The 17,657-nt window shown below is 44.4% G+C and overlaps 1 protein-coding gene across 5 annotated transcripts in view; it reads right to left on the bottom strand.

The window, feature by feature from the left end:
- The window catches only part of MYO3A (myosin IIIA), a 134,717-nt gene that overhangs the window by 6,819 nt on the left and 110,241 nt on the right, over positions 1-17,657 (bottom strand). For all 5 annotated transcript variants that reach the window (XM_077303418.1, XM_077303417.1, XM_077303421.1 and 2 more), the window contains 2 exons: positions 5,964-6,073; positions 1,629-1,669 (listed from right to left, as the gene is read on the bottom strand). In XM_077303418.1, the coding sequence (XP_077159533.1) occupies positions 1,629-1,669; positions 5,964-6,073 (151 nt within the window). The remainder of the gene's footprint in view (positions 1-1,628; positions 1,670-5,963; positions 6,074-17,657) is intronic.

The raw sequence follows: 17,657 nt of genomic DNA on the forward strand, positions 1-17,657 counted from the left end.
TGCACCTGCTGGCTCGGGGGCTGCATTGAGCCCAGAAAGCACCACAATTACCGAGCAATTTTCCCCCATGCCGTTCTTACTGATATAATTAAGGCTGTATTAGTCCTCCTTTTTAAAAGCCTCCCCCTTCACGGATTTACGCATTGAAGGCCAATATGTACTCGGCACTGCAATTTGGCCAGCAAGGTTGTGAGGCATTTCAGTTCAGCATTTTGTGGTATGATGGAGATGTGACATTACTGGGGGAGGGATGCCAGGCTCAAAAGCAAACAGAAGTCTTGTGTGGGTCAATAATCACTGTCTAGATGCTTAACTATTTTGGAGCAAAGGTCAGAAAATACCGACAAAAGGGAGTCCCTGGACTTTGGCTCAGACTAGGGGACCCCCTGGCCTCATCGAGAGAAGTTGCTGCAACAGGGAACACACTCTGAGCTATGGAGCCCCCGGGCTTCTGACAGGGTCCACTGCTTCTGATGACCCACCCGCCTGGGCATCTCCCCTGCTGCCTGCCCACTTGCTTGCAAGCTCTCCTCCGTGCATGCTCCCAGGTGTGCCCACTGCCCCACACCCTCAAGCAAAGGGGGTGATGAGAGTGCTTGCAAGAGGGTGGGGAAAGCACATGCAGGCAATTGGGCTAACGGGGCCCTCGTGGTGGGCAGGACCCTGGGACTCTCAGGATAGAGCCCCCCAATTCTGGAATCAGCTCAGGACTTTAATCCTGACCTTGATGGACCAAGAATCTGATTCAGTATATGGCTGCTTCATGTGTTCATGGGTAAAGGGCCAGCTTGGTGTAGCACAGGGGTGGCCAGAGCGTGGCTCTCCAGATGCCCATGGACTACAATTCCCATGAGCCCCTGTCCAGCACATGCTGGTGTAATGGCTAAGAGCAGCAGCCTCTAATCTGGAGAGCTAGGTTTGATTCCCCCCTCCTTTACCACATGTGGCCAGCTGGGTGACCTTGGGCCAGTCACAGCCCTATCAGAGCTCTCTCAGCCTCAACTACCTCATAGGGTGTCTACTGTGGGGAAAGGAAGGGTAGGCAATTGTAAGCCAGTTGGAAATTCCTTTGGGCAGTGAAAAGTGGGGTATAAAAAACCCAACCTTCTCCTCTTCCAAATAGTATTAAAAGATACATAAAAATGCCCAGTCTTGTAAGCTGATGTCTTAAGACATGCCAGATCAGTACACTGAGTTGCTAGAATGCTAAATTATACACCAGCTATCTGATTGTACTCTGCAATAATAAAATCCAATCCTGGTTAGACTTTGAACTCCATCCCCCCCCTCCCCTGAACCTCGATGAATCGCTTCCGGTAGGAATTTTATATATGAAATAAAAATTCACATGCAATGAATTGGAACCCGAAGGAGCATCAGTAGGCTACCTGGGCCTGTGACCGTTCCATCATGAAAGCTTCCCCCAAACTTGTGGAGACCTTTTGTAAAGGACACCATAAACTTATAATAAACAAATAAAGACCCTAACAATTCAGGATTCCATAACGGCAAGAAACTCACTTTGCCACCAATGGTCATCTAGCAATACCCGTTGCCTTCAAATACGGGTTAACCACATAGCTAAAGGCAATGTCACCATCACTTACTTTGACAAGTAGAAGAATTACCTGCTTTTCCTTGGCTTCCGTTTTTCCTCTAGGACGGATTTCTGAAAGCATAATTTTGGGAAGAATTATTACTGGGAGGACACATTAGGCAGAAATGTAATTTACAATAATTTGTCGGTGTGCATCTGGATACAATTTCACCCCACCTTTTGGGATTTTTGAGGTTCATTTTGACAAACATCAGGTGCTCTTTCAGTCTCTCCCCCATACAGTCTTGAAACTTGGGGTAAAAATATTCTTGCTATAATTTAAAACTGGAAATTTCTATACAAGTATCTGATTCATAGATGCCCTTGTTTAACTCTCCCACCCACTTTTAATATAATCTAAACCCCAGCCAAAGGTGTCCTTTTCCTATTCTGCTCCTCTTTGAGACTCCCTCTTAGTGGGCTGAATCCATACTAAATTATCAGCAAACAGAATGCCTTTCTTTAAGCCTCCCCCTGCAATTTCTGGATCTCCCCCAAGAGCTGTTCCTGTGAGACAAGGGACCCTCAAGAATGGCATGAGAGGTAAATTGTAGTCTCCAGCAGGAAGAGAAAATGGACAGAAGGGGGGAATCTCTTTTGGCTGGTGGAAAACTAAACCAAAATCTAACCCACTGCTGTATTAGAAGCAGTATAAATGCAGCGCTTTTAGAATTACAGGACAATTCTAATTCCCCCAAGTTTCAAAACATTACAGTAATTAATATTTTTAAAACTCCCATACAAAACAAAGCTTTAGGCTCATTCTACACATTGGATAATGCAGCTTTGGTGCACTTTAGAAGTAGATGTTTCTGTTTCACAAAGGAAAATCCAGCTGCTATAAGCACATTGAAAGTGCATTATTCAACATGTGTAGAATTGATATCATCTTTTGGGATCAAGAATGGGATAGAACTGGATCTCATTCGTACTGATATCAGCTGTCAGTTGGTGCCCATAACATAAGGCACTAAACTGGCATTAAATCTGTGACAGAGTTACACACATTTGCTAGATTCTATAAATGGATTTATTTAACCTCCGGTGCATAACTATAGAACACCAAGCAAGAAATAGTGCTTTCTTGAAGCACTTATTATTTAACTCCCATTTAGCGCTAGCGGCCTGAACGGCAATCTGCCAAAATGATTAAGGCGATGATTTTAAGTAGACTCACTTGGAAATTAAACAAGACACAGGGTCAAACTACATGTGATGTTTCTGCAGGCAGACCTCCAGATGTGCAATTTTGCTCGAAAAATCTGCCATGGCATTTCGGTGAATCTCAGAGCCTCAGCACAGGAGAAGGGGGCGTTTAACTCTTCCCACCAGGACTGTTCCTACAAGTGGAGAACTCTACTCTGTCTAGAGAAAGGCAAAAGTCTTGCAGGATTTCCTGTGCCAATCTGACCTGAAGGGACCTCAAAGCTGTCAATCTTGGGCATGTAAGAAAGGGCCGCAAGAGCCAAGAACTGGCTCATCCCTTCCTAGCAGGTCTCAAGGAACCCATTTCCAATCTGGAAAGTTGGGGTGGGGGAGTTAACCACACCCTCTTTCATCACTGTTGCTGCAATCTAAATACCACCTCCCCCAACACAAATACATGATCTGGATTCAAGTCACGGAACTCCAGCATTGTGTGGAAGTTGGTTTAGGGCTTAAGTAGGGTTATCAAAGTGCCAAATTCTGTACAGGGGGCCGAGCTCTGCCAATGGGCTGTAACATCCTTTTGTCCCAAATCTGGGACTTAATGGAGGGCTGGAAGGGGGATAAAGTGGAAAAGACGAAACATAGAATGCTAATTAATGGCAGGGGACCCATCTTACTGTCTTCTAGGAGCCAGGCTAAGATGTTGCTATCTCTCCAAGCTTAACTGAGAATTCTACATTTTTGGGTTGTTTTTATGATCTTCTTCTAATTTGAAGGCTATGATGTGGATATCATTTTAGAGAACTGAGTGGGATGTCATGCTGTTTTCCTTCTTATGTTGCTTTTATGATCTGATGTCATTGGTTTTACTTTGAGTCACCTTGAGCTGCTTTCTAAAGCACATACAGTTTCTAAGCATGCTGGCTCTTTTCAAGGAAAACAATAAGAATATATGCAGTGAAGCTCACGTTTGTAAGGGGCTGCTCCAGGATGTGGCCAAGCAAAAGTCTGCTGTGCTGCATCTTGCTGATGTTCATAAAATTTGCATTTTTCTGTTTACTGCAGCAAGTACCCTTGCAAAGAGGTAAAACTGGGCCTGGCCTGGGTTGGCGGAACCCTCTTCCTCGTGAGATCCGGAACAGTTCCAAAGGGTAAGACTGTTCCGCCGGGCCTCCAGTTGAGGCCAGGAAATAATGTGAAATAGATGCTGGCCTCCTTGCTTCAGAACACACCCATCCAATGAAACCCATCCAGCACTGACCAGCTCCCCTTGGTAAGATTTTAAATTGGAAGAGGAGGTGGCTTTTAAATTAATTTCAAAACATACATTTAAATTCATTAATGTTATTCCCATTTTTTGCACTTAAGGCTTTGAGTTTGGTGATGCCCACCCTGGGCCGACCGGGGAAGGGCAGGATATAAAAATAAATCACTATTCCTATTCCTATTATTATTATGTGAACTGCAGAGCAGAGGCCTACTCAGATGTCACGTTTGATGGAAACGGATGGCATAAGCATGACTCTGGCTTGCTGACTGGCAACCGTGACTCAATGTCTGCCAACGTTAATAAGTTTAGGGTGGAACCAAATGGGTCCGGAGACCCTGAATTGCCACTGCAACAGAGACAGAGGCATTTTAACCAAATGTGAAGCGTGATTCTATTGTGCATTGCCTTTCGCAGGCCCTTCCTTGCATCTAGAGCAGGGGTAGTCAACCTGTGGTCCTCCAGATGTCCATGGACTACAATTCCCATGAGCCCCTGCCAGCAAACGCTGGCAGGGGCTCATGAGAATTGTAGTCCATGGACATCTGGAGGTCCACAGGTTGACTACCCCTGCTCTAGAGTATGTCACATCACCCACTGGGTTGCAGACAAAACAAGGAGCCAAAAGACACCAAGGGGCAGCCACTCCACCCCTCTCTGCTCCCCTTCCTTCAGATCCCCCGTTAGAACGTCTGATGAACACCAGCAATAGCTGCAGCTTGACTAAGCAAATGTATTCTGTCACCTGCTGCTAAATAGGTCAATAGCAAGCGTACGCCTCCAGCAAGAGAGGCTAATTGCTCTTAAGAGGAATTTAACAAACAGCTTCTTCAATTTCCCCCTGACACATCTATAAGCTTGTTTCCTTCTTTTTCTGCCTCTTCATTCAGCGGCTTTAAGATCAGGCTTGGGAAGCTGTCAGTGCCTGAGATATTTTGAGGAAATATTATAAGGAAATCTTCCTCAGGTCCTCCCTTGTCAGACTTTTGTGCCCTGTAGGAAAAGAAGTTGCAACACATCGTGCGAAGAGGCTTTGGACTGAACGTTGTACTTTCTCCAGGCGATCTTGGGCATATTGCCTCCAAAGTCGGTTTCACCGAGTTTAGTCAGAGTTGCTTGACTAGCAGGGGTGTATCAGATTATAGCTACGGGGGAAAAGGTCCTACTGAAAGCAATAGCTACAGAGACAGCTGCAGCACAGTGGTAGAGCATCTGCTTGGCATGCAGGAGGTCATGGGTTCAATCCCCAGCATCCCCGGTTTAAAGGTTCAAGCAGGAGGTAACGTGAAAGAATTCTGCCTGAAACCCTGGAGGGTTACTGCCAGTCAGAGTCGCTAATTTTGAGCCCAAGAGACCAGTATAAGGCAGTTCCAAACCTTCAGGGGGAGGACAGGTAAGTACTGATCTCAGCGGTGTTTCTTATGCCTCAGTCACAAACCTTGCAGATTTGAAGAAGATGGCCAGCTATTAAAGAACAAGAAAAGAGAGGATGAACCTATCCCAATGGTGTTCACAATAAATAAATATATTTCAGCACTTGCAATGACCTTATTTAGTGTTTGTATGTATAATGGAATCAGCCACTGCAAGTTTTGAAAAAAAATATTTATTTACTGTGAACACCGTTAGGATAGGTTCATCTTCTCTTTTGCTGCATTTACGAACCTTCTGACCCTCCATTTTTCAGCTATTAAAGAACAACAATGAAGCTAGAAGCAATGACCCCAGAGCACGTTTCTTCCCACAACAAGGGAGCAAAGTAAGTCTGCCCAGCTGTTACTGAGGACCTGTGACATTCTGTGTTTTTAAGAGGAGGGTGTCAGATTCAGCAAGAAGGCGGAGATGGCAACGGCCAGATCTGCAAATGGAGGTCTATTTGTGGTCTCCTGACTTCAAACCTTCCAACACGCCCAATAGATTTTAATCGTATAACAGGACAGGAATGCATACATGCAGCAATGTGTAATATGTAGAATCCTCAGGGTTGTTGAGTGTCTTGGGTTTCTGAGGTCTTCTTGGGGTTCTCTGGATGGGGCGGGTGTCTTCTGCTCGAGAGGCCACTACAAGAAATATCAACACATGAGAAATGTTATTAACAGAAGAAGGCGGCATTTTTTATGCAACCAAAACAGTAAGCACCAATGCATGAAAAGAAACAACAGGTATTACGATTGTACAGTCTGTTTTCCTGCAAATCAAAGTATGAGACTACTCTGATCAGTAATATGACACGCAAGCTGGTAAACGATTTGAGCAGGTGGTAAATTTCTACTTCTTCTTCCACTCTGGATTCTTCAGCAGTGAATTCAACCTGCTGCCCACTGTGCCACCTACGAGCACAACTTGCCTTGTGTTTCTGAATTTTACAAGTGTTTGAGGGCCCTGATTGTAACTTGCGTTCAAATTGCAATTCTGGCCGAGGGGTGATCGCACATCAGCATCTGGAAAGCTTTGCAAACACACACTAACTAGAGCTGCCTTTTAATATATTTATCTAATGTTGCCACATGTCTCAAGGCAGAATATAGTAAACAGCTACTGTGGATGCTGACAGTGGTTTTAGTTCTGATTTTATAGTTTATGATGACTTGGTTTATCTTTACATTAACATTTTAGGTGTTTTGTCTGTTTTATTCAATTGTTCTTCACCACCCCGAGATGTCAATGTCCGAAAGGGGTGGTACACAAATTGCTTAATAAAGCATTAACTCTGGAATTCAGAGGAAATCCTACTGGGGGAGGTATGCCAACCTGTGGCTAGGCACCAATTCACACAAACCATGCAATTTAACGTAATTTTAATAACTGTAAACCCTTGGCTAGTTTTCACTATGTTTTCACTAAGTCTCTCTTTCTCTCTCTCTCTTCCTGACATATCATAGAATTCTGAACAGGGGAAAAAAACTCCTAGTAGGTCAGTCCGAAGAGCCTGAAGTCTTCCCCTTAACATTTACATGAAAGGCGTTTTGTTAAAAATGGAAGACCAGTTAAGTGAGCTTCTATCTTTGGTGGTACAATCTAGACATGGGCTCACCATATCAGGAACAACTAGGACACAGCAACATGACACTGGAGATTTATTTTGCACCCATGTTTAGGCTGTACCTGAGGAGCTTAGCCCTTTGGCCCCACTCTACTGGGGCCGGGTTGGAGCTGGGTTGGGTGATGGGAGGGATCTCAGTGGGATATAAGGCCATGCACCCCACCCCCCAAAACAGCCATGTTCTCCAGGGGAATGAATCTATGTCACCAGGAGATCAGCTGTAATTCTAGGCAATCTTCAAGCTCCGTCTGAAGGTTGACATCCTAGGTTGGTACTAATAAAATGCTATTGCATTGCCATTTGGGGAATTATCCGTAGTAGGCCAAGATAGCAACTTGGAGAAGAGCTGTTTTTTTATACTCCGCTTTTCACTACCCAAAGGAGTTCCAAAGCGGCCTACAAACACCTTCCTCTTCCCACAACAGATACCCTGTGAGATAAGTGAGGTTGAGAGATCTGGGAGAACTGCAACCAGCTCAAGGTCACCCAGCTGGCTGCATGTGGAGGAGTGAGGAATCAAACCCGGTTCTCCAGATTAGAGGCCGCCCCACTTAACCATTCTCTATGACATTACATCATACTAAGAAAATCAGCTAAGTGGTCCATGTCCTAGCTATTCACTGCATTCCCCTTGATTTGACCTTAAAGCCCAGATCGTTCACAATGTATGGTTTCCCCCACTACCTACCAGTTCACGTATGAGTAAAGAATGGAAGAATTTGCTCTCCTCGTTTCTGAAAGAACCTGTCTCTTGTGGAGAGGGAAATGCTACGCTACCGACATCATTTTAATTAAGAAAGTGGCACCAGCGCTTATAATCAGAAGCGATCAGCAATACATCAGTGCAAGCCCCGGTTAAATTAGCTACATAACTTTTTTTTTCTTTTTACGTGTGATAAATAAAGACTTGGAAAGGTCATGATAGATTGGAGGGCCAGAAAGAATCATGGTAATTTACAGCGGTGTCTGAGTAATGATTACGTTTATTGTTCTAGTTTCTTATCGAGAATGCAGACGGCTCCTAATGTAATGAGCAGACAATAATCCCTTAACGTTTTGCCTCTTTGAAAACAATGGAGCTTTTCTCAACCAAGATGCGTACAATTTGCTTTCAAGCAATGAAATTTTAAGGCAAATAATTTGTTTTACTAAGCCAGGCTTTCTCAGACAGGGTTTCATGAAACCCTGGGGTTTTTTGATGGCCTTGAAAGGGTTTCTTGAATGGGTGGGAGTTAATTTTTATATATATTTTTAAAAATTGTTAAACATTTATCAGGTGATATGACCAGATATGGTCACGTTGATCTGCCCCCCCCCTCCCAAAATGGCCAATGATGGGCCTGAAGGGGGTGGGGAGGGGAGGGGTCCCGGGTGGGCGTGTACACAGCGACACTTCCCAACTGTATTCTGTATGATCAGACCAATTCTGGGGTTTCTCAAAGCCTGAAGAATGTTTCAGAGATTTCTCAGTGGTAAAGAAGTTGAGAAAGGCTGCACTAAACCCAAAGCACATAAAAAACTAACAACATTTGTGGTAGGGGATGAGCTTTCATGAGTCACTGCTTACTTGGTCTGATATTTGAAAAAGTTAGCAGTGACTCAAGCATACCATCCACAAAGGTGCTTTAAGGTGCTTCCGAACTCTTTTCTACTGGTACAGACAGACTCACATGGCTACCTGTCCTGATCTATCTCCATGAAAGCACATGTTAACTACTGTTTTACAGTTAAAGCAGGTACAGGTAACCGGGTTAGACCTCCCTTAAAGACATTAATGAATGCTGAATGTATATATTTTAGGGAGCTGGGATAGTGCAATGGCTAAAAGGTCCCCAAGAAGAGAGAGGTCTTTCTGCAACTGCAGACTCAAATAATAGTTCTCTGTTTCAGCGCAATCCTTTGATAATACAGAGATTATCGTAAGGATTATTGTGTTGCGCTTTGGACATCTGAGATGTGCTGTACAAGTGGTCCATTTGTCCTTGCACCGAAATCTCTCAGTCTGCCACTGTGAGACAGGGCAGGGCCCGGCTCCCAAGACTGGGTAAAAGAAAGTCTCCTCTTGCTTGGCTATTCCTTGAACCAAACCTGTGCAGCACTGCAGCTACGTGCCACGGACCGCAGGGCATGTACCTCCACAGCCTGTTTCCCCCTCCCCTCTGAAATGACTATTTGAAAACACGACAGTCCAGGCACAGCATATCAGCCTGATTTCCAGCTACCCTTGCGCTTTGGGTGGTCCCCAGAGATAATGTGCAGGAAATAAAGCTGAAAATCAAACGTGATCACTGGAGCTGTGGCGAGTTGTCAGAAATGAATAATGCTGCCTCTATTCATAGCTAAAGGCAGGCAAATATCCCCCATTTGGCATACAAAGTGCTATTTTTGGACTCCTGCATCGCAGCTGGAAAGTGACGTGCCAAACAAGTGGAGTTGAGGGAAATGCGCACCATTATCCCTTGAACTATTACAGTAATTACGGAAATCAAAATGCCAGCCGATTTAAAGGGAAACAAAAGATCAGCAGACGTTGCCACTCGCTGATGAATGCCTTTATCGGGGGAAAGGGGGGGGGCTAGGAAGAGGCAATTCGGAGGGGGAGACTTTCCCCAGAAATCATGGCTTCCCAAGGCACAAAGATCTACAGGAAACTCTTTTCCAATTAATACTCTTCTTCTTTGAGAGAGATCTTTACCTCTGATCGATGGCCTAGCAGAGAACACAGAAAACGCTGCGGGAGGTAAGCATTTTATTTTCGTTATTAATGAAGAAACAGCCAGGACGCTATTGTCTGTTCTACTCCCATGCAATCCACGCGTCTGATTACAATTGTTTTATCCACAGGAGACAATGAAGCCTACGCCGTAGCACAGAGGCCTGATAATGAAAAAAAGGGGGAGTGCTGAAGAATGAGAGAAACTTTATGCTTTGTGTAGATTCCGGAACAGCAAGCCATTATAATTCACAGTCTACAGCGTACGCAGAACTTCAGCAAACACTGACACCCTGTTTCCTTTGGCACTACTGATGCTTTCTGTCATTCAGTTGGATAAAGAGGACACAGAGGCCTGTTAGGAGGGCATGATTAGAGCTTACAACTAGAATCGAAGAGACTCCAGGCTGGAATTCCCAACCAATGGAAAGTCGCTGGGTGACCTCGAGCCAATCACACACTCTCAGGGCCATTCCACACTCGTTCAAAATTGCACAATGGTTGCAAACTGAAATCACTACCAATTTGCTGTTATGCATAACGCCGTTGACAATCTGCCACACTCCTGAAACCGATCTGCAAAAAGCGCTTCGTTGTAGCGCTTTCAGGGAAATCCCCAAAAGTGGATTCACCCTCCGGATAGCGTTACACTCTTGCAACCAATCTGCAACACTAGCGGGAAAGTTCTGTGCGTTACCATTGTTGCGGTTTCTGCAAAGTCCCTCCCCCTAGCTCTCTCCTCTGATCTTCCGGCGAAGCCTTCGTTTACCCAGCGAGGCTTCCCCGGCTGCAGTCCCTCCCCAGAGCTGTTTTAAGTCACCAAGCACCACACATCCCCGTTTGCTGGTTTATTTTCCCTTTATTTTTCACTCTATTTTCGGCCGAAAATCACGCCCGTCTGGGGGGGGGGGGATTTTTTTTTCACTCGGGGGGAGCGTGGCAACGTGGCAACGATGAAACAGCAGCTCAAACAACATCTGCTAGCTAGATGGGTCTCTTCATTGCAACGAATCAACGCAGATTCGTTGCAACGTGTGTGTGTGTTTTTTTTAAAACCTTCCTTAAAGGGAAAGGGGCTTTTGGGGAGCATGATAACAGCCACCCATTGGCTGCTTGACGGCCAGGGGCGGGACAAAGCTCGGCAATATCGCTTCCTGGCTAGCGATTTTTGTCGAGACCGGAAACCTGTGGGAAACAATAGAAACGCAACTGGATTCCACTACAAAGGCAGGTATGCATAATGACAAATTCCACTATTTAAAATGGCGTTTTTTCGTTCCGCAACCAATTTGCTACATAGATCCTGGTGCGGAATGGCCCTCAGCATAACCCAACGCAAGGTTGTGGTGAGGATAGCAGAGGAGAACGATGTGAAAGCTGCTTTGCATCCCCACTGGGGAGAAAAGTGGGGTACAAACAAAGTAAAGCGAGAACTCAGAGAAGGAAAACAGCTTATAATTTTTACTGATTGCATTTAAAAAAACGAAATGGGGAGGGGCTGTAGCTCAGTGGCATAACATGCACTTTGGATGCAGAAGGTCTCAAGTTCAATCCCTGGCCTTACCAGTGAAAAGGTCTCATACAATGTCTGTTTTACAAAACCTTTGCCCTTCCCAATTTGTTAGTAAGAGCAGGCCATATTGTACTAGGTGGTCCAATGTTCTGCATCAAAATAAGACAGGTGCTTTTAGGGGAAGACATGCACTTTCTGTTAGATCATCTGTTTTTGCATTCAGAAGGTCCTAGGTTCAATCCAAATCATCTCCAGATGGGGCCAGCAGCAAATGGTGGGGTGGGAGCCATTGATCACTTACATAGACAGTTTTATTTCTCCTATGTTTTTGTGAACCACAACTGAATTCGAGAGGGCTGATTGGCTGTTTTGGCAAAGAATAATCATATGGCTGTATTTGGATGTTGTGACACAATTCACTGATTTAACAGAATTCACTTTTGCTTTATATTCCCACTGTCATGATGGTAGTTCATAGTCTGAGGAAAAGTGCTTGCATTCGAAAGCTCACGCCTTGAATTAATCTCTGTTGGTCTTAAAGGTGCTACTGGACTCTGATTTTGTTGTGCTCCTTCAGACCCAACACGGCTACCTATTTGAATCTGTCGCTGCTGCAAAACAGGGAGCCTCACAGCGTTTCAAACATCAACTTTTGTAATGCTAGAAGATGGTTTTCTGGGACAGAACTCACTTCATCAGAGACGTGGGTCATCCCTCCCTTTACAGATACACACACAAATGGAAGGCTATAAAGAAAACACCTGTAACGGTAAGGTCAAAAGGGCACGAGAAGCAGATTGTGCCGGGTGTGATATTATTATGGAAAATTCAAAATGCAATCAAGAAAAGTACCACTCAAAATAGCAGTAATTGGTGATAACGCTCTCTCTCAAGCTGCCTTAAGCTGATTAATACCTGAAATGGTGAATGAGACCCAATGCCATCTAATGTATAGATGAATTCTCATTTATCAGTTGCATGCTGGAGTTGCTCTCAATAGTTCTTGGTGACCTTTAGATAATCAACCAAATGCCCTGGGAGACCAAAATGTTCTCCCACCGGTTTCTTCATATTGTCATTTTTGAGGGCGTATTTGTGTCCACTTATTCTTTTGTACAGAAACTGATTATTTTGTTCTATGTACAGAAGAGAATTCTTGACACATGGTGGAGGGTGAGCAAGGGAATGTTTCCAAGGTGGCATGGCTGACGTTCACAGGCCCTGGACTAAACTTAGAAGCCAAAGAGGTTGAGAAGTCTAAAAATTATCATCATAAAAATATATTAAATGCGCTTGTTATTGCAAGGCGCTAAAGGTAATTTTAAAACAATGCCTTAAAGTCTTGGTAGAAAATATGCAAGAATACTAGGAGTCATACAAACTATGCCCAGATAGCAAAATGACCTATCTAATCCAACCAGGCCAGGGTGGATATTGGAACAGTGTTGGCATCTGGGTTTGAGTCTCTATTAGATGACCCACTTTTCTTGATAAGAAGTGTTCTAGATTGGATAGCAAGAAAATATCTACTAGCCAAGGTCTGTGTCATTTTCCATGATGGATTGAAAACTACTGAGGGTGCAGTGGACTCCTTTGGGCTACAGGGGTTATTGTGTCCCCCCAAATGCCTCCAAGTGTGAGTTCCTGTCCATGGAATTTGAGCACAGGGTTCAGCTGTTGACAATAGGTTGGTGTGATGGTACTCAGAGTAGATTTCTGCCATGAAATGGTATTTATAGAGATGGACTGTGGTATTCAGAAAATGGCCCTTTTGTGTGGACTGGTTCAGCTCCAGTGGATGGTGGGTTGGAAACTGCTTGTTCTGTTGGAACCGAAGTCAAGAGGGTTTCCTTCCCATGGGTCCACACGATGAAACTGTCGCTAATGAATCTCAAGAAGAACAAAGATGTTTGGGGACAGGAGCTGAGGAAGCCCTACTCTAAGCCGGCAGTTCATGCTATAGGCTTCTGTTGCATTCCTACTACCCATAAATACAACTTGTTTCCAAATCTGAAGTAATGATGGATGATGACAGTCAAGCTTGGTGGTAAGATACACTGCGATGGCATCAGGGATTATGTTCCTGCTGACTTGTATCTTGTTTTTTTGGAGGATATAGAATCTGCATTCCTTGGCCTTGCTAGCATGCAGTTTTAGTCTCACTAGATCAGGGGTAGTCAACCTGTGGTCCTCCAGATGTTCATGGACTACAGTTGCTGGCAGGGGCTCATGGGAATTGTGGTCCATGAACATCTGGAGGACCACAGGTTGACTACCCCTGCTCTAGATGAATGTTGGAGCACAGAGTTTGTGCAAACACATAGATATCATGCCATTTTGGATTTGGCTAGAAATGATCCGGCTGAATCTGAAAGGCACGAATACCTCTTCACCTCTTCAGATTCGGCTGAATCGATTCAGGTTTTGTGGCTTTTTGTGCACATGCTCCTGTTCTTCCCCTTCCCAGGCAGGAGCGTCTCCACTGCCTGAGACAGGTAGGGGGGAGAGAGACTGCCTGCCAAACAGCGGATGATTATGTGGCCTTACTCACCCCTTTTAAATTCCTCCCCAGCAGGCGATAAAGGGAGCAGGTGGGGTACCTGTCATCATTAGCAGTTTCGTACACTGGTCCCTCCCTTTAGAGAGCCAGTTTGGTGTAGTGGTTAGGAGTGCGGACTTCTAATCTGGCATGCCGGGTTCGATTCTGCGCTCCCCCATATGCAACCAGCTGGGTGACCTTGGCCTCGCCACGGCACTGGTAAAACTGTTCTGACCGAGCAGGAATATCAGGGCTCTCTCAGCCTCACCCACCCCACAGGGTGTCTGTTGTGGGAAGAGGAATGGGAAGGCGACTGTAAGCCGCTTTGAGCTTCCTTCGGGAAGGAAAAAGTGGCACATAAGAACCAACTCTTCTTCTTCTTCTTCTAAATGCTCACCCCACCTCTGCAGCTGACAATGACATCTGCCCCACCCGTTTGAATGCATGGCATGGGTGGCTTGGCTCAGATGAGCTGAACTGCCCATGCCTAGCACAGAGCACCACCATGTATGGATGCTGCATGGTGTTCATTCATTTCAACTGAAGTCCCACAGATCGAGTTGAAGGCTGAGACTCTTGTTCATCAACAAAGGTAGAATAATTGCCTTTTCAGTTTGCAGGCCCCATCTTGCTCGGTGTAGCAATTATTAAGTGCAATTTTCTTCTGCAGAACAAAGTGAACTTTTCATTGTGGGAAGACATACAAAATGAAATGTTAACATCTGCTGATCCAGTTTTCATAAGAAGCTCTTTAAATATAGGCTAATTAAACGTATTTTTTTAAAAAATGAGTGTCTCTGAAGGGTTACACCTTGAAATAAGAATATGAAACATAGCATGGGGGAACTGAACCTACAGGGCCTTTATGCAATCTTTGTAAAAGACTGAATGTTTGAAAAGTATTATTAACATTATGAGTGCTGATCCAGATTTCATCATAAATGGCAATTTCATTATGCCTTAATGATGCAAAGGAACGCATGTACACAAGTAACAGAAGATACCTTTTCTTAGCTCATCAGAAATCTCAACCATACTACTAAAGCCATACTACTAACCCCCTTAGGGTACATAAAGAAAATGAAAAGGTGGCATCTCAGAAACACAAAGAAAGGTTGGTTGTTTTTACACATTAAAAGGGCATCTAAATGTTGATCTTTTAACAGGATCTCTACTGTTCATACACTTTTAATTCAATGAAGAATAAATGGCTGCTAAGTTTGGATTCATAGACAAGCAATAAACATTGATAGACGCCATTTTTCCATGTATGGATGCAAAGAACCAGTTCAGCTTTCTTGGCTTTGCACCAAGAACTGGTTGTTTAAAAATGCAACCCACAGCACATTTCATCAAGAACTTTTAACGCTGAAAGTGCCCTCATGTTGTATTATGTGGTTTAATGCCAAATTTATACAAATCACTTAAGCTGGTTTAGTTTCCAATAAAGGACCCAGTCATATGGACCATTAGGGACATTTCTTTGACTTTGTTTTCAGAATGTGAGTCACAATTCTATCCTAAGGCTCCACCCTCAATGATGCTTACTTGGATGTAAGGGCTAATGGAATTGGGGGCTATAAGAAGAAGAAGAGGAAGAAGAAGAGTTGGTTCTTATATGCCGCTTTTCTCTACCCGAAGGAGGCTCAAAGCGGCTTACAGTCGCCTTCCCTTTCCTCTCCCCACAACAGACACCCTGTGAGGGAGGTGAGGCTGAGAGAGCCCTGATATTCCTGCTCGGTCAGAACAGCTTTATCAGTGCCGTGGCAAGCCCAAGGTCACCCAACTGGCTGCATGTGGGGGAGCGCAGATTCAAACCCGGCTTTTAACCACTACACCTACCTGGCTTGCAGTGGCTTTTGACAGAGCCTGCACTCCAAAGCACATTCCACGGGAATCAAATTCTATAGAGATTAAAGAATTTCCTTCCAAATAATTTTGTTAAGATTTAGTTTCCAGTGCGTTGAAGCCTGGGTATGCCCGATAAAGCTGCAAGATGGCTCAAACACAATTGTTTATTTCATGTATTTAAATATTTGAGGACTACTTTGAGTAAAACATCACGTTATAAAATTTGTGGTTGGCATCCACAATGTCTTTTGAAAGTCTTGCCTCTGAGGCATGTGGGATATTGCCATTTTTCAGTAGGAAAGCTGACTTCAAGTTGCCCACAGATGAGAGAATGAAACTATTTCAGAATCACTTGGATCCTTGTATAGTGGTATAAATTGGCAGCTTTGAACAATTGGTTAATAGTGGCTGAATAACTATGCCAGAGTACGAGCCTCTTGTGACGCAGGGTGGTAAGACAGCCGACATGCTGTCTGAAGCTCTGACCATGAGGCTGGGAGTTTGATCCCAGCAGCCGGTTCAAGGTTGACTCAGCCTTCCATCCTTCCAAGGTTGGTAAAATGAGTACCAAGTTTGCTAGGGGTAAACGGTAATGACTGGGGAAGGCACTGGCAAACCACCCCATATTGAGTCTACCAAGAAAACGCTAGAGGGCATCACCCCAAGGGTAAGACATGACCTGGTGCTTGCACAGGGAATACCTTTACCTTTAACTATGCCAGAAGTTACCTAGTGTGCAGCAGCTCTAAACCAAGTCCCCTTTTCCCTTGATATGGTCACCTTTACTAGGGCTACATGCTTGCAAAATGATATCGCTGTTGGTTCATTCCCCACACATTTCCCAAGTGTCCAACTGTATGAAGCTCTTTTAAAACTGTGGGGTTAGAATGATGTTTAGGGTTGTGCTCACAGGCCCTTATTCTTATTCCCCAATCACAAGCACAAAGGGAAGGCCAAAGAGATGTAGGCCTTACCACAGAGTTGCACATATTCTCTTACCCATGCTTTTTGAAGCATTTCCTACATCCAAAAGACTCTTTCAACAGTTAATCCACATTAGCTGAGAATGATGATTCATGCTGTCAGATCACCCATCAAGGTGTACTAAAACCCAGCTTAATGCTCCAAGTCATTAATACAGGCAGCAGAGTCTGACAAAGGTGAAAGAGTCTGACAAAATAGCGAAGACAACTTTCCAGTTCTTGATGATGTCTCACAGGGTTTGATTTCGGCCACGTGCACAGCCACAGAGGACTAGCAGTAGTTAAGGACCAAGCAAGTGAGATTCAGTTTTCATTAGCATTGAGACTCTTTAAATTACTTAGCCGAGGCAACAGTAACGCTGTCAGTAACATCTGTTTTCGAAAATGGTGCAATTCAGATGTCACATTCCTGTTCCTCTGAAGTACGTATCTAGAGGGTTAGGAAAACTGATGTTGGGCTTGCATGGTCTCCCCATTCCCTTTCCTCTTCTGCAGTAATCATAGTTTGTTGTGACACCTGATTCAGGCAAACAATGATTACCACTGCCACTAAACCAATGGGTTGGATCCAATTACTTTCTTCTGCTAAGCCTTTCACGAATGGAGGAAGACTTCCACTGGTGGACAAAGAAGGAAGAATGGCTTAGCAGGAGGAGGTCACTGGGTCCAAGTTAATGCAAGGGAATCATCAGATGCAATCTGCTGTTTGTAAGCCCGGTTCAAAACTGACAATTTCTGGTCAGCACTGATGTAGTTTGCCCGATGGGGCAATCTTGGCAAACTGTGGGCATGCAAACTAGGAATGGAAAGAAGGAATCCACATATGAACAGTTAGGACCATGACATTTTGATTGAGTGAGCACGAGAGATACGAGTTTATAGTAAATACTGAAGGTAAGAATTTGAAGCTGGAGAAACAATGTGTTCTTTGAAGACCAGTAAAGAAAGAAAAACCTCCATGTGGACAATTTCACCAGTCTATTTGCCGGAGGGTGGCATCAC

Source organism: Paroedura picta, chromosome 11 (assembly GCF_049243985.1).
Source record: "Paroedura picta isolate Pp20150507F chromosome 11, Ppicta_v3.0, whole genome shotgun sequence".
Taxonomy (NCBI): Eukaryota; Metazoa; Chordata; class Lepidosauria; order Squamata; family Gekkonidae; genus Paroedura; species Paroedura picta.